A 16,363-nucleotide genomic window follows, 5' to 3' on the forward strand; every position below is an offset into this window, starting at 1 on the left:
GGTCACCATGACCTACTGAATTGCCTGTGGGACTAGCATATTGCCAGTAGACAAGTCTTGCAGTTTGGCACACTGAGCGAGAACATGCAGGACTCCTCTGGGCCCATGGTGAATTGTCTGATCCAGTAGTTAAACTACTTTCAAATGGGCAAAATGAATCATGAGCAAACTTCATAGTTTACATCTTAATAATTTATTCCAAACTATTAAAGTTATTCCTTAACATACACATTTTCAACACATATTTTCAAAACTACTCCTACAAACAGACCAATAAAAATTTCCAAGGTTTGAAATTTGCAATAAAAAATATGAATAAAACCACATGGTGGGTATATATAAGAATACACTGGATTTCTTTAGATTTTTTTAAAAATTTTATTTTATTTTTAAACTTTACAATATTGTATTAGTTTTGCCAAGTATCAAAATGAATCCGCCACAGGTATACCTGTGTTCCCCATCCTGAACCCTCCTCCCTCCTCCCTCCCCATACCCTCCCTCTGGGTCATCCCAGTGCACCAGCCCCAAGCATCCAGTATCGTGCATCAAACCTGGACTGGCGACTCGTTTCATACATGATATTATACATGTTTCAATGCCATTCTCCCAAATCTCCCCACCCTCTCCCTCTCCCACAGAGTCCATAAGACTGATCTATACATCAGTGTCTCTTTTGCTGTCTCGTACACAGGGTTATTGTTATCATCTTTCTAAATTCCATATATATGCGTTAGTATACTGTATTGGTGTTTTTCTTTCTGGCTTACTTCACTCTGTATAATAGGTTCCAGTTTAATCCATCTCATTAGAACTGATTCAAATGTATTCTTTTTAATGGCTGAGTAATACTCCATTGTGTATATGTACCACAGCTTTCTTATCCATTCATCTGCTGATGGGCATCTAGGTTGCTTCCATGTCCTGGCTATTATAAACAGTGCTGCGATGAACATTGGGGTACTCGTGTCTTTCCCTTCTGGTTTCCTCAGTGTGTATGCCCAGCAGTGGGATTGCTGGATCATAAGGCAGTTCTATTTCCAGTTTTTTAAGGAATCTCTACACTGTTCTCCATAGTGGCTGTACTAGTTTGCATTCCCACCGACAGTGCAAGAGAGTTCCCTTTTCTCCACACCCTCTCCAGCATTTATTGCTTGTAGACTTTTGGATCGCAGCCATTCTGACTGGCATGAAATGGTACCTCATAGTGGTTTTGATTTGCATTTCTCTGATAATGAGTGATGTTTATTAAAATTATTCATTATTTCCTGGTGGTATTTGCCGAAGAAGGCAATGGCACCCCACTCCAGTACTCTTGCCTGGAAAATCCCATGGACGGAGGAGCCTGGTGGGCTGCAGTCCATGGGGTCAGGAAGAGTGGGACATGACTGAAGCGACTCAGCAGCAGCAGCAGTGGTATTTGCATATAAGGGTAGATATATTCTAAAGTATACAGATCAGTTTTCACATTTTTTTCCTCTAGAATTCTTTAAAAATATGATAGAAAAACTGAATATAGATCAGAAACTCCATTGCATTAAAACCAGGAAGAATTAATAGGGAAGAGTTTCCTTTCTTAATCAAAAAGCTTTCAGTCCTGTTAGAAGCACTTGAAAACCCTTACCATCAAGAAGGGCATGAAATCTCAAGTGTTCCTGGAGGATATTTTAGCACTCCAAAGGAGAAAGTAAGTCTGACTACATTTTTATGTTCCCTCTGTCCTTAAGTCTCCAGGGGCTTGAGGATGGCTGCTGATGAACCAGCTTCACTGCTTACCCTTGGATCAATCATGTTTGCTTAAAGCCAAGGCACCAAAGAAAGCCGAGGAAGATTGTACTCAAGTCATCTGTTTTTAATTACATTTCGCTCTATTCCAGCCTCTCCAGCATCTGCTTTCCCTGGAATATGCCAGAAACATTCCCATCTCAAAGACTTTGCATGGGCCAGTCATTCTATAGGAAACATGCTACATCCAGAAATCCTCATGGGTCAGTCCCTCTCTGCCTCCAGATCTTCACTCAAATGTCCCGCAGTAGAGCCTACTCTGACCACCCTATTTTTTTTTAATTTTTATTTTTTTCTTAATGTTTTCTTTATTATTCCTAAATAATCTATCAGGCCATCAATAACCAAAGCCCAAATCCTGGATGTGTATATTTCTGTATTCATTATATAGAATATTAACTATCTTTCAATGTGAAACACCCACCCCCCACACACCTCCTTGTTGTTTAAAAGTCATGTCTCATGGCCAGAAAAATGTTATTAAATTTTACATCTTTAACTTGCAGTGTCCGTAAGGAGTAGATTGGAAGCTTCAGACTTCTGACCCCCTAGTCCACATTCCTGCATTCTCAGGTATGAGGGCAACTCCTGGAAGCCCTCACCAGGCCCCTCCAGCCCTGGCCCAGCTGGAGTAAGGGTGGCAGAGGTAAGGAGGGTGGGGGAGGCTCTGCAGCCCCACCTGCAAAGGACACACTCAGTGGGGCTGGGGAACCCCGGCCTCTGCACTGAGCCGCAAGCGCTGGCCTCTCAGCCCCAGGGGAGGGAGGCCAGAAGCTGTAGAAGCATTTTCCTGCTGCTTCTGGCAAGTGACCACCCTGTTTAAAATATGCCACCTCCAACACCTCCCCAGCATGCACATCATTTACCCTGCTTTATTTTTCCATTTAACACTTATCTCCTGAAAAGTAAAGTGAAAGTGTTAGTTGCTCAGTCGTGTCTGACTCTTTGTGATCCCATGGACCACCAGGCTCCTTTGTCCATGGAATTCTCCAGGCAAGAATACTGGAGTGGTTTGCCATTCCCTTCTCCAGGGCTTCTTCCCAGCCCAGGGATCAAACCCAGGTTTCCTGCATTTCGGGCAGATTCTTTATCATCTGAGCCACCAAATATCCTATATTATTTATGTACTTTATTATGATGTGATCAGTAGCCTTCTGTTACTTGGTGAACCCACAGTGCCCAAAAGTGTCTCATACAGAGTAGGTTCTTAATATTTATTGAATGAGTGAAAGACCAATCAAATTTCCATTAAAAAAGGAAATATAAACATAAGGGCTATTGTTGAATTTTACAATAGTAATGCCTTAGTCAGTTGTGTCATGGTTTCAGGCAATAGATTTTAAACTTTTTGAGATCCCCTAGGTAAAGCCTGAATGCATTGCTGTCTTTTCCAGTGTCATGCCCTCTTAAAGAATCTTTAGTCCAGTAGTCTGAAAGTGAGCAGTTCGGATTAGGCCATGATGACCTGATAATGTCATGTGACTAATAATATTAAAATGAGGCTAGTGTAGCTGATGTTTAAATTTTATTTGAAAATTTAATGAATTTAAATGGTCTCATGTGGTTAGTGGCTACTATATTGGACAGTGCTGGTATGGACTGTGCCTGTGTTATAAGTTAGAGTGGGCAACATCTTTGTATCTAAAAGTAATCCAGCCAAAGTTACTCTCATCTTTGATTCAGAAAAAAGTTTTCAAAAAAAAAAAAAAATACAAATTCAGAGATGTATGAAAGACAAAAGTTAAAAGCATTTCAGTTGTAGAAGAGGGCTGAAATTTTAGCATACAAAACTTTAGTGTACTGTAGCCCTCTTTACTACTCATTTTTAAACATTTTTTAAAATCTAAAAATATTCTAAAAAATCTGCTTTTGGAATGTAATGTATAAGCATTTAAATCTGCCTGTCCACTCTTCTTATTGTATTTAAATGTTAATTCATAAGATTGGGACATAGTCCAAAATTCATATAAATGAAAACCTGTTGGCACAGATTAATAAAAATAATTAAAACCAGGTCTGGACAGAGGTAAAGATTTGACAAACTAAAGCAAGATGTATCTAATCTCTTAAGTGCTCTAAACTCTAATGTAGAATCCCTTCAAATTTTAGAAGTTGTCCCGTAGAGGAGGTTAACTTGATGTATGCTGGTTTGTCTTATGAGTCAAGACAAATCACAGAGTAAAATAATAAATGTAAAGTCTAGGGAATAAAGTTCTAATGTAATGATTATGAAAGAAGAGCTCAGGTCATTCTTCTCTACAATATCACATTTTGCAGGTACTTTGTGAGTGTATATAGCAATAGATACTAAATGGGTCAGCTACCTTGATATATGTTAAATGACACCAGGAAAGTAGTTCCTATTACTAAAATTGATTGGATTCCATTATGTTTTAATGTCTTCCTAATTTAAAGCTCTAAAACATGTAATACATCTTGTCAGGTGCTTCTGACACACTCATACCTGCTGTACATGGAACAACCCCATACTACTAATCACCTAGCCAACGTATCATTTTGGGTTTTATAACATTTTATAAAATTTCAAACAGAATATGTTTCACCCCTCTAGCCTAAAAATGTTTTGATTGTTTTAACCAAACTTTCACCATTTTATAGAACACACAATATTGATTATGAGAAATTTTCCATTGCCTGTGCCCCTGGAAGGTAGCAGAGCCACAGATGATCTAAAACAGAGTCTTAAAGCTCTTTTAATGTTAACCCAAATCACTGGTATTTGACTTGGGACGCATTTTGTTTTTTAACCTCTTCACAACTGCATTATTCTTAGACTGATACGAAATTATTTGTGGCCGAGAAACTTGTCAAGTGTCAGGACTAAGGGAGTTTGGAATTGCAAGTGGGAAATAAAATGACAGATGATTTAAAGTATGCTTATCAGCCCATCATCAGTAGCACTCTCTATGAACTGTATACAGGAGGCTGCTGTCTCTTCGATAGATTTTGACCAGCCACCAAGGTTTCCAGCAAAGTAAGGAAGGATGCTAGCAGAAATCTGGTTAAAGTAAGATACCTGTTTCAAGAAAACAAAGTGAAACAAAACAATTTTAATTTCTTATTCATTGGAGCTTTTTCAAGCAAGCATAACAGTCTTTTTGGTGTAGGGGAGGCTATGACCCCAGTCCCTTGGAAATGGATCTGAAAGGGTGACCTGAGGATTCCCTGGTGGGTGTGGGTGGATACACATTACAGAATTACAGTTAATTTAGCAAATCCAGGTAAACGGTTTCTCTGCATCTGTAGGAGAAAATTAATGTGCACATTTCATCGAACTTACGGTACACGAACTGCTGTCAGTAGCATGGATAAGAAATCCAGCACATTCGATTTCACTTCTGACATACTGTGGAGAAGGTGGGACTGACGGCAGAATAACCGACCTCACTGCCACCACGTAAGTGTGACTGAAAGACAAAAGGACATTTTCCAAGCTCTTGAGAGAAACGAAGAACAGTGAATGAAACAGCAAATGGTGAAGAAAAGTAAATTCCTACAGTTAATGCAACTCGTTTATATAGAAGTAAAACTATGAAGACCCAGATATTTTACATGAGTGATATGCATAAAAAACATTCTCTATGGCTAAATTCAAGTATAGGAAATAGTAATAAGGGCCATAGATATTTTCTGCCTAAAAATTACGTATGCTTTGCATAACTCTGCAGAGCTGTAGTCAGACTCCAAACTTGTGTGTGTGTATGCTCTAATGGGTTGTTATTTCAGTCTTGTCCACTATTTTAATGGAAAAAATAATACCATTGTATTAAAGAACCTTCAAACAATAGGAACCCTGTACATTAGAAAACAGAAGTCATCCTTCAGTCTACCTTAACCAAGAGGACCACCAATAAAATTAACATTTTATTGTGACCCTCCAGATCTTTTTATAAATAACATTTATGTAAGCAAATGGGCATATTCATATTTTCAAATATGAATGTTTTTCATATTTTTCATATTCATATGTTTATATTCATAAATATAACCATTTTACAAATATTGGTCTATAATTTGATTTTTCATGTAGTGATAAATCTTTAGAGGTGTTTCCTGTATCAATACCTCTATAACTACTTCACCCTACTCCAGTACTGTTGCCTGGAAAATCCCATGGATGGTGGAGCCTGGTAGGCTGCAGTCCATGGGGTCGCTAAGAGTTGGACACAATTGAGCGACTTCACTTTCACTTTCCACTTTCATGCACTGGAGAAGGAAATGGCAACCTACTCCAGTGTTCTTGCCTGGAGAATCCCAGGGATGGGGGAGCCTGGTGGGCTGCCGTCTGTGGGGTCGCACAGGGTTGGACATGACTGAAGCGACTTAGCAGCAGCAGCAGCAGCATAACTACTTCATCCTTTTTAATGCTGGTATAGTATTCTGGGTCTTCCCTGGTGGCACAGAGGTTAAAGCGTCTGCCTGCAATGTGGGAGACCTGGGTTCGATCCCTGGGTCGGGAAGATCCCCTGGAGAAGGAAATGGCAACCCACTCCAATATTGTTGCCTGGAGAATCCCATGGACAGAGGAGCTTGGTGGGCTACAGTCCATGGGTTGCAAAGAATCTGACACGACTGAGCGATTTCACTTTCACTTTCATAGTATTCTGGTATAGTGTGGTTCTACTATAATTTATAAGAGAAAGCTTCAGTTTAGTTCTAATATCTTTTGCCATAGCAGATGATAATACACTGAACATCTATGTGTATTAATCCTATGTGGGCGGGATTTTTCTATAGGCCTGTTTTGACATCAGCAATAATGCTGACCAGTTCTAGAGGTAAACCATAACCACCCTGGAAGCTTCCATTTCTTATCCCTCTGAACACTTACTCTTGGGACCCTTCTCCTTAGAGCTTATTCTCTGAGAAGTCCAGTGCCCATGGAGAAGCCTGAACAGACACACTGATTGAAAGCTAGCCATTTTGGGTGTGTAGCACAGTACAGCCTTTGTAAATTCTGAACCAAAACCAACTCCTAGTGTTTTATTTGGCTCTCTTTGCATTTTTAGCAGTAATGGAACGCTTCAAAGCTTGGCTAAATATCAGTTTTACATGTGCACAGAATAAAAGGAAAGGGAACTGCTTTAGGAGTCCTCCATGGTGCTTTGCACATGGCTGGCACTTAAATAGTTTTTTTTTAATGATAAGTAAAGCCTCATCTAGAAAAAAATTTATATGAACATCATTCAAGACCAGAAATGATTATTCCATTGACTTCCTTATTTTCGTATCAACTTTTACTTTCTACTTTATACTATAAGACCTTGCTATAACACTTGAGTTACAAATACTCACCCATCTTCGAGCGGCCTTCTTCGTGAAACAAGTACTACCAAGTCTTTGGGTTTGTCATTATTCACCACAGGACAAGTGATATAATATATCTGATCATCTTCACTTACGCGGTCTATGACTTCACAGGACCTAGGTAAACAGAACCGTGACAGAAAGTCTACACTTTTCTACCTGGTAGAATAAGGCATGCCTTTCTTTTGTTTGTTTGGGTAACTTCATTATTGGTGTCTGTATTCACCCTTCTGTTCACATAACCAACTCTTCAAAGCCAGCATCATTTCTTAAAGTCTGTCTTTAGAGTTGTTTGGCCAGGAGGAATAATTCTGCCTGTGATAGAATGCTGGCCATCTGACGCTAAGGTCACTGCCTTCAACACTGCAGAGAAAGGCACTTTTCTTTTTTCCAGAACATTATTTTTCTCTAGGATCAATTAATATTCATCAATCAATTAACTTAATTAATTTAATATTTTGAAGACTAGCAAACTTTATGGACAATCCTTTGTGGGACTCTGAGGTAAAGGAATATGGTATATTGGGAAAGCACTAAGCTTGGAGTCAAACAACTTGCCTTTGAGTCCTAGAGTAGCTGTGTTGTGTTAGGCAAGTCACTTTTTTTTCATCCATAAAATGTAGATAATAATACCTATGGTGTATTGTATAGGTAATATGTAGATAATAATACCTATGGGCATAGGATCAAATGAAAATACCTAGCACAGTACCGGAATCAGATAGATGCAGAAAAAAAGTTAATGGAATTGGAATTCATTCATTCATTCCTCTATTCATTCACCTGGAATGTCAGGTGATGTAGAAAATAGTGGAGAGAAACATTTGAAAGAGCAGCAAAGGTTAGGCATTATTCTTGCTGAAAACTTTGTACTTATATCTACAGATACTGATGCAAGAAAATTGTGAAGTGTTTCTCTTCTCATGAAGTGTTTTCTAACGATAACATTAACTAGGATGCATCCTTCTGGCATCTATGTGAATATAACACATAAGCCTAGAGTTGTTTCACTTTCAGTTCAGTTCAGTTCAGTTCAGTCGCTCAGTTGTGTCCGACTCTTTGCAACCCCATGAATCGTAGCACACCAGGCTTCCCTGTCCATCACCAACTCCCGGAGTTCACTCAGACTCACGTCCATCGAGTCAGTGATGCCATCCAGCCATCTCATCCTCCGCTGTCCCCTTCTCCTCCTGCCCCCAATCCCTCCCAGCATCAGAGTCTTTTCCAATGAGTCAACTCTTTGCATGAGGTGGCCAAAGTACTGGAGTTTCAGTTTTAGCATCATTCCTTCCAAAGAAATCCCAGGGCTGATCTTCAGAATGGACTGGTTGGATCTCCTTGCAGTCCAAGGGGCTCTCAAGAGTCTTCAACACCACAGTTCAAAAGCATCAATTCTTCGGCACTCAGCCTTCTTTACAGTCCAACTCTCACGTCCATACATGACCACTGGAAAAACCATAGCCTTGACTAGACGAACCTTTGTTGGCAAAGTAATGTCTCTGCTTTTGAATATGCTATCTAGGTTGGTCATAACTTTCCTTCCAAGGAGTAAGCGTCTTTTAATTTCATGCCTGCAGTCACCATCTGCAGTGATTTTAGAGCCCCCAAAAATAAAGTCTGACACTGTTTCCATTGTTTCACTTTAGTGGTATTAAATTGTCTGTTATGGGCTGTTAATCATAGTGAGATTTAGACATTTAAGAGATGAATTTCTACCTATTCCAAATTAGGAAGTAAATGGTATTAATAATGCTGAATATAATAGGAAGCCCATCTTGCCAGTTCTTTCCGTAAAGCAAGGTGTCCCTAAGGCCTGAGCCCTGCAACCCAGGAACTGGAACTCCTTGGAGAAGGGAGTGTCACCCTGACAGTAGAGTTGACCAGGTGCACAGCTGTGCATTCCAGGAAAGGAGGGAGAGTGGAGAAGGTTGGACTAGGGATGTGGGAGACAGGAAGTAACAAGAGATGTAGGTTGACATCAGTGGGCCCTGATCAGACAGGGAAGGCAGGAAGGAGTCTACTTACACAGCTGCTTCTCCCAGCTTCTCACCAGGGAGTGCTGTTTCCCAGAATAAGAAGGGCTACCAAGTAAAGATCAAGAGTGGGAGGTACAATTTGATAATCAGTTCCTCAAGAGTAATTGATAATCACTTCCACAAGAGGAAGTCTCACTTCCTCATGAGACTATGTCTTAAAGTACAAGAGTGTGGAAATTTAGAGCCTGACAGACCTGGGTTCCAAATGAGGTCCCATTGCTTTACTGTCTGTGGAGTCTTGGCGAGTCTTGGGTTCTCTCTCCTGTTAAGTGGGAATAATATCAACCTTGAAGAGTTACTGGTAGGATTACAATAGATGTGGGAAAAGCATGTCAAGTAAATATAGATGAAAACTAGATGATCAGAATAATTTTTGTGCCTCTCCAACAGCTCCTGATACTGTGCTATAGCAAATACTCTTCAGTTAAAACAGTGGGTCATACACTGGGCGATGGAGATGGACTGCGGTGTGGGGTCATTTTTACATGATGTCAAGGTGGAATAAGAAAGTATTATAAATGTATTCTTACATGTAGTGGGGGTCCCACAAAGGTCGCTTGGTAAAGTTGGACAAGAGATGATAAACCAAGTATGCCGGTCTTTTCACATGCTTTTCAACCCAAACAGATAAACTATCATGTTCTTCCAGAGTATATATTTTTATCTAAAATAAAATAACCAAAAAAATAAATTACAAAAGGAAAATGGATATTTTTACATTAAGACCACAGCAGGATTGCACAAGCTAAAGCATCTTGGCACCTGGATAATTGTGAAGCCAATGATGGAAACTTCACTTTGAACATTTGGATGTCTAGAACTCAGACCAGGATGCTATACTCCTGTGTCATCTACACATTATGCTACTTGAGGGTAGGTTATTTAATTATTGGGCAGTTTTTCTCATGAAAAAGAAAGAGCTTTATCTCTTTCCCTATTTATCTCTTTGTGATATTTCCTTGCCTCTATCCAGGAATGACAAAAAATATCACCAGACTTCCAGGCAAGTCAGCGCTTCCTTTCCCCATAAGACCTTGGAGCCAAGGCTGCAGCCTAGCATTCCCAGGATGTCAGGTGTGCCTTCATTTGGGCTGAGCGGATCCAGGAAGTAAGCCCACACCTCTAGATCCAACTCAACCTCTCAACAGGACTGCTGACCCATATTGTTCCTTCAGCACCAAGCATTCTTTTTTTTTTTTTTTTGTGAATCACAAGGGTCACAAGGTCAGTTCCTGAGTGTCTAGTGCTTACTGTTCCTTAGAGAAGAGAAAGCTCGTCTTGGGGATTCATTTGACTTACACTTAAATATTAATGTACCCTTTGTTACTCTGAACTTTGCCTCTACTGTGTTTTCATCAATAATCAGAGATATATGTTCAGCTAAGAGCACATTTCTATCCTGCCCATTTACTCCATCTCTTTCAGGGTGCTTTGAAGGTAGTGTTGAAATTTGCCATCTTATAATCATTCCCATGGCAACAAGCAATGAGAAGACAGACAAACAGGGCTGAGACTTCACTGCAGGAATCAAGCAGATGGAAAAATCAGGCTTGGAGGGAGAAAACCTTTATTTAAACCCAAACATCTTTTAAGAGAATGAAGAAGTGAGACACTGACTAGAAGCAGCTTAGAAGGGTAAGAGGTGGCTATTTGATTGTGCCATTTCACCTCGCCAGCTGACCTCAGCACCAAGCCTGCAAAGGAGGGCATGATGTAGGCTGTGGGCACTTGTCAAACAGAAAGAGAACCATGAATGCAGCTCTAAGTTGAAGGCTGAGACTCAGCCCAGCCTAGACCTACCTACTTTTGCCCCCTATACTGCAGAAGTAGCAGGAGGTTCATTGATCCTGGTGTCCATGTGGCTCTTAGCCTGCCTGGTGGGGCTCTGCAGTCTCAGAGGAGTAAGAAGAGGTGGCCAGAGTGAATTCCACCACCTCAGTCAGATTCTGGCCTTGGGGCAACCACAGTAAACCTTGGTGAAACCAGGGTAGAGTGAGATGTAACAGTGGGCTGAGTACTTTTTAAGGGTTGAATTGTGTCCCACCCCCCCCCATTCATATGTTAAAGTCCTAACCCCCAGTAGCCCAGAATGTGACCTTATTTGGAAATAGGGTCATTGCAGGTGTAATAAGTTAAATGAGGTTCTACTACAGTAGTATGGGCCCCTAGTCCAGTGACTGGTGCCCTTATATAAAGGGGCAGTGTGGGCAAATACATGTACACACACACTAGGAGAACCCCATATGAAGATGAAGGCAGAGGTCAAGTGATGCATCGACTATCCAAGGAATGCTGAAGATTTCAGCAGAGTGCCGTAAGCTAGGGGAGAGACTTGCAATAGATCTTGCTTACTCCCCACAGAAGGAACCAGCATGACCGATACCTTTATCACAGACTTCTAGCTCCCATAACTGTGAGACACTCACTCTGGTACTGTTTTGGCAGCCTGAGAAAACTATCACAGCACTTCAGGAAGCTGCTCTCCAGGTTGGAGACACATGCTGCTGCTTCCTGTCCTGGAGACATAACAAACTTCACACTAAGTAGCCATCATTAAATTCTGCCCTTACAGAGCTCACTAGACTTAGCCAGTGTCAACTACAGTATTGGATGAATGGATGGCATTTTGATCCTTTCCCCAAAGGTAAAAGTAACAGAAAGTCCTTAACATTCTGCTGTCAGAGACAATGACACTGATGCAGACAAGGAAAGGCAGCAGTTGGTGTTGGTTCTCTTTAAACTCTACTATTTTAGGAAAGCCAACTTTTGCCTAGTGAGAAAATTCTCCAAGACCAACTCTCCAAGAAAATGAGTTTCCTTTCATGCTTAGAAGAATACAGGTTACATTCCATTTATCATCTCAAATGTTTTATCATTTGAGAATGAATTTCAATTCTATGAAATTTTATTCTATGAAATGAAGCTTAAAGTAGGTTCAAAATCTGCTGGAGCTTGGTAACGTTTTATTAATGATATATTTTTTCATTCTAATAAGATTCTGTTTAATGAGTTTAGATCTTATACAAATAGCACAAGTGGAAATAGCTCAGTTTTAGAGTTTTATACTATCAGTTGACAGATATGGTATTGAGACTGTATTGTGGGAAGGAGGACAAAACTGGCTTTTACAGAGGTATGGGGAGAGGGTCGAGTCCTTGGAGGTCGATTACCCACTGACTAGGGGGAGGGGACGTGGTCAGGTGCAGCTCTGGAGCCAGTCACTCCCCAGCTTCAATGAGAATAGATCTCCTCTGGTCTGTTTCCTATGGGTTTTGTCCTGTGTCAAGGGTTCTTGCCATTCTGTCTTCCTGTCCTCTCTCAGGTACTGCCTAAATAAAAAGCTACTCCTATCAGGCCAATCTCTCACCCATGCTAATTTCTACCAAGATGTGGCTCAAGCTACTCACTGCCTAAAAAGCCTCTTTTACCCCTCCAGCAATTTATCCTTATACTGTCTTCACGGAGGAAAGAATCGACTCTTCTCCAAAGTTGTCTTTAAACAACTATCTTCCCTGACTTTGAATTGCCTAAGAGCTGACCTTTGTAGTTTAAATACTAAATCTCTCTCTTGATTATAAACTACCTTAAAATTATCCTTCAGCTATGGTATGTGTATGTGTGATGCTTTCAAGATAGTCTAAGTACTTTTAAGATATTTTCAAGATAGACTATTAATATAAGCTCGTTTAAGATGAAGGCTCATCTTTTGCTCCTTGTATTAGTGCTATTATTAATTCCAACACTATACCTTGAAAATGAAATATGGATTAAAACAGTAAGTACTGCCCAACTTTCATTATGAATACCAGAAATTTTAGACTTTTGCCATCTATCAAAATTTATATCAAAATAAGTATAGATTTTTAAAACCCAAAATAAGTATAATTCTTAATAGTTGTGAAAATTTTTTCAGGTGAAAGGTAACAGAAAAAAATAAGCTATATTTTGAAATTAAAAGCATAATGGGTAAAGAGAGTTAAAAGCATAAAAGCTTTAAAAAGTGGGAGAGAAGAGGATAACCCAAAAAATAAAAAAATTAGATTTTTATCATAAATATAATCTGAAAAAAAGGAGGGCTTCAAATTCAACAGAGATAACATAAGAATGTTTCTTTAGTTATACAATGTTCTCTAGTAAGTAACTGTACAGAAAGTTAAGAATTAATTATTGGTGGCTCTCCTTAGACACTTGCAAATGCACATTTATTTGTTCAGGTTGTTGGGTTTTGGTCCAAACTCCAAAAAAATTGAAATTTTAATTTATATGACTTCACTGAGTATGTTCTCATCCTTCATTCCAGACATGAGTTTGTCTTTTTACTAAGCTGCTCAGTGAGTACTCAGATGCCAGCAATGATGCAAGAAACAGATTTCATGTTAATAAAAGAAAACAAGGTCTTGAGGCATCTTTTATAAAGGGTAAATGGAAGCAAGTAACTTTGTTATGTTAAACCTGTGTGTATCACTGAACCAAGCATAGATGGAAACCTAACTGGATCCAAAGAAAATAAGGAAGACCCTGAAAGGATTCAGAAGTGAGCACCAAGACATAGTAAAAGCAAACAACCAAAGCTAAAGCATGCGGAGGATGTCAAAGTCAGAGTTGAAAACAAGGAAGTAGTATCTGAATTTGTTTCTGTTTCAGGGTGAGTGGCCATGTAATTTATTCAAACTGGAACACCTGGGCATGGTTAATAATTATGATGGGGCAACCAGGACTGTCCCAGGAAAACCAGAACACATGGTAATCCTGTTTTAGAGGCTACTGTTTCAATGATGATGAAAAACAGTATGCACTGAAACGTGAGCAAAGACAAAGTGTCGGCATTACCGAGCATCCCCTGAACGCCAGCTAGTGCTATGTTCTGCGACTACAGTGATGAACAAAGTGGTCCTCAAAGAGCTTATGTTTAGTGTGGGCATCAGCTTCAAAGGGTCACCTGATATACCTCTGAAAGTAGATGAAATTCAAATGATACACATTTATTTAAATTTGATGACATGCAAAAGCATAGTAAAAGGTGCTGAGGTACAAAAAAGTCAGGATAAGGCTGCTTTCTTAAGATGTTTGTAATCTAGTTAAGGGAAGAGACTATTTGTAAAATTACTGTGTAAGACAAATATCAACTCAATGTGGCTATGGAGTAAGTGTCATGAGATAAGGCATAATTAATTGACAAGTTAATCATAAAGAAGTAATTGTTAAAGGAGTTCCTAAAGTGGTAATTTCCTTCAGTAGGAGATGACTGGCTTTATGGAGAAGCATTCGTCCTAGGTCTTGAAGACCAGGTAGGACTAGAGAAGAGAAGGAGAAAGAGATGGAATATGAGAACTAAGCTTGGAAGTAGGAATGTGTAGGGTGATTTGAAGGCCCTTAGATTAGCCCAGGTAGGGGAATAGAGACAGAGCTGGAAAGATACTTGACTCTTAAAAAAAAATTTTCCCCAAAGACTTTTTTACCTTTTAAAAAATTGAAATATAGTTCATTTATAATATTCTGTTAGTTTCAGGTATATAACATAGTGATTTAATATTTTTATAGATTACACTCCTATGTATATGACTATATATGAATATATATATAAGTGTATATTTATGCACTACATACCCAGTAGTAGAATTGCTGAATCATATGGTTGTTCTGCAGTATTTTCAGTTTTCTGAGGAACTGCTATACTGTTTTCCATAGTGGTTGTACCAGTCTACATTTCCACAAACAGTGTAATAGGGTTCCCTTTTCTCTGCATCTTCACCAATATTTATTTGTGGTCTTTTTGATGATAGGCATTCTGACAGGTGTAAAATGATAACTCATTGTGGTTTTGATTTGTATGTCTGATGATTAGGATTGTTGAGCATCTTTTTATTTGCCTGTTAGCCATCTGTATGTCTTTGGAAAACTATCTATTCAGGTCTTTGCCAATTTTTTAATTGGGTTGTTTGGTTTTCTTTTATTTCTTATATGTGAGCTGTTTATGTATTTTGGAGGTTAACCCCATATAGGTTATATCATTTGCAAATATTTTCTTCCATTCAGCAGGTTGTTTTTTTATTTTGTTGATGATTTCTCTTGCTGTGTGAAAATTTTTAAGCTTAATTAGGTCCTTTTTTTGTTGTTGTTTCTGTTTCCTTTGCTTAGAAGATAGATCCAAAAAAATATTGATATGATTTATGTTAAAGAGTATTTCATTTTAATGTATTTTCTGCTAGGAGTTTTATGGTTTCCACTCTTAGGTCTTTAATCTGAGGTTACTCCTACATACAGTTTGAGAAGATGTTTTAATTTCATCCTTTTACTACAGTTGCACAGTTTTCCCAGTGCCACTTATTGAAGAGACTTTTGCAATTGTATCTCCTTGCCCTCTTGTCATAAATTAATTGACCATGAATGCATGGGTTTATTTGGGGGCTCACTGTTTTGTCCCATTGTTATATGTGTCTGTTTTTGTGCCAGTACCATACTGTTTTGATTACTGTAGCTTTGTAATGTATTCTGAAAGCAGGGTGTATGATATCTCCAACTTTGTTCTTTTCTTCTCAGGATTGATTTGGCTATTTGGGGTCTTTTGTGGTTCCATACAAATTTTAGGATTATTTGTTCTATTTCTCTGAAAAATGTCATGGGTATTTGGGCAGCGTTTGTATTAAATCTGCAGATTATTTTTGATAGTATGGTCATTTTAACAATATTAATTCTTCCAGTCCATGAACACTGTATTTTTCCATTTCTTTATATCTTTATTTCTTTATATCAAATTTTTCAGTGTTTTATAGTTTTCAGAGACTATGTTTTTCACCTGTTTAATTAAGTTTATTTCTAGGTTTTTTATTCTTTGTTATGTGACTTTAATGGGTTGTTTTCTTGATTTTTCATTCTGATAGTTCATTATTTGAGTACAGCAAAGATTATTAGTATTAGTCTTGTATCTGTATTAATGTAATCTGTATATTAGTCTTGTATACTGCAACTTTTCCTGAATTCATTTGTTAGTTCCAATAGTTACTTTGTTGGAGACCTTAGGGTTTTCTTTATGTAGTATCATGTCTGAAACAAGAGATAGTTTTACTTCTTCCCTTCCAATTTGAATGTCTTTTATTTCTTTTTCTTGTCTAGTTGCTGTGGCTAGAATTTCCAATAGTAGGTTAAATAAATGGTGTCTTATTCCTGACTTTAGAGGAAAAGCTTTTACCTTTTTATTATTGAGTATGATGTTA

General features: G+C 38.7%; 1 protein-coding gene across 4 annotated transcripts in view; it reads right to left on the bottom strand.

Annotated features, from left to right (window-relative positions):
• Positions 1-1,831: 1,831 nt before the first annotated feature.
• ACOT12 (acyl-CoA thioesterase 12) overlaps positions 1,832-16,363 on the bottom strand; it is a 43,006-nt gene continuing 28,474 nt past the window's right edge. For all 4 annotated transcript variants that reach the window (XM_019965381.2, XM_070793989.1, XM_070793990.1 and 1 more), the window contains 4 exons: positions 9,680-9,813; positions 7,102-7,230; positions 5,087-5,213; positions 1,832-4,822 (listed from right to left, as the gene is read on the bottom strand). In XM_019965381.2, coding sequence (XP_019820940.2) covers positions 4,673-4,822; positions 5,087-5,213; positions 7,102-7,230; positions 9,680-9,813 — 540 coding nt within the window. In that variant the 3' untranslated portion in view covers positions 1,832-4,672. The remainder of the gene's footprint in view (positions 4,823-5,086; positions 5,214-7,101; positions 7,231-9,679; positions 9,814-16,363) is intronic.

This window comes from Bos indicus, chromosome 7 (genome assembly GCF_029378745.1).
Source record: "Bos indicus isolate NIAB-ARS_2022 breed Sahiwal x Tharparkar chromosome 7, NIAB-ARS_B.indTharparkar_mat_pri_1.0, whole genome shotgun sequence".
NCBI classification, from domain to species: domain Eukaryota; kingdom Metazoa; phylum Chordata; class Mammalia; order Artiodactyla; family Bovidae; genus Bos; species Bos indicus.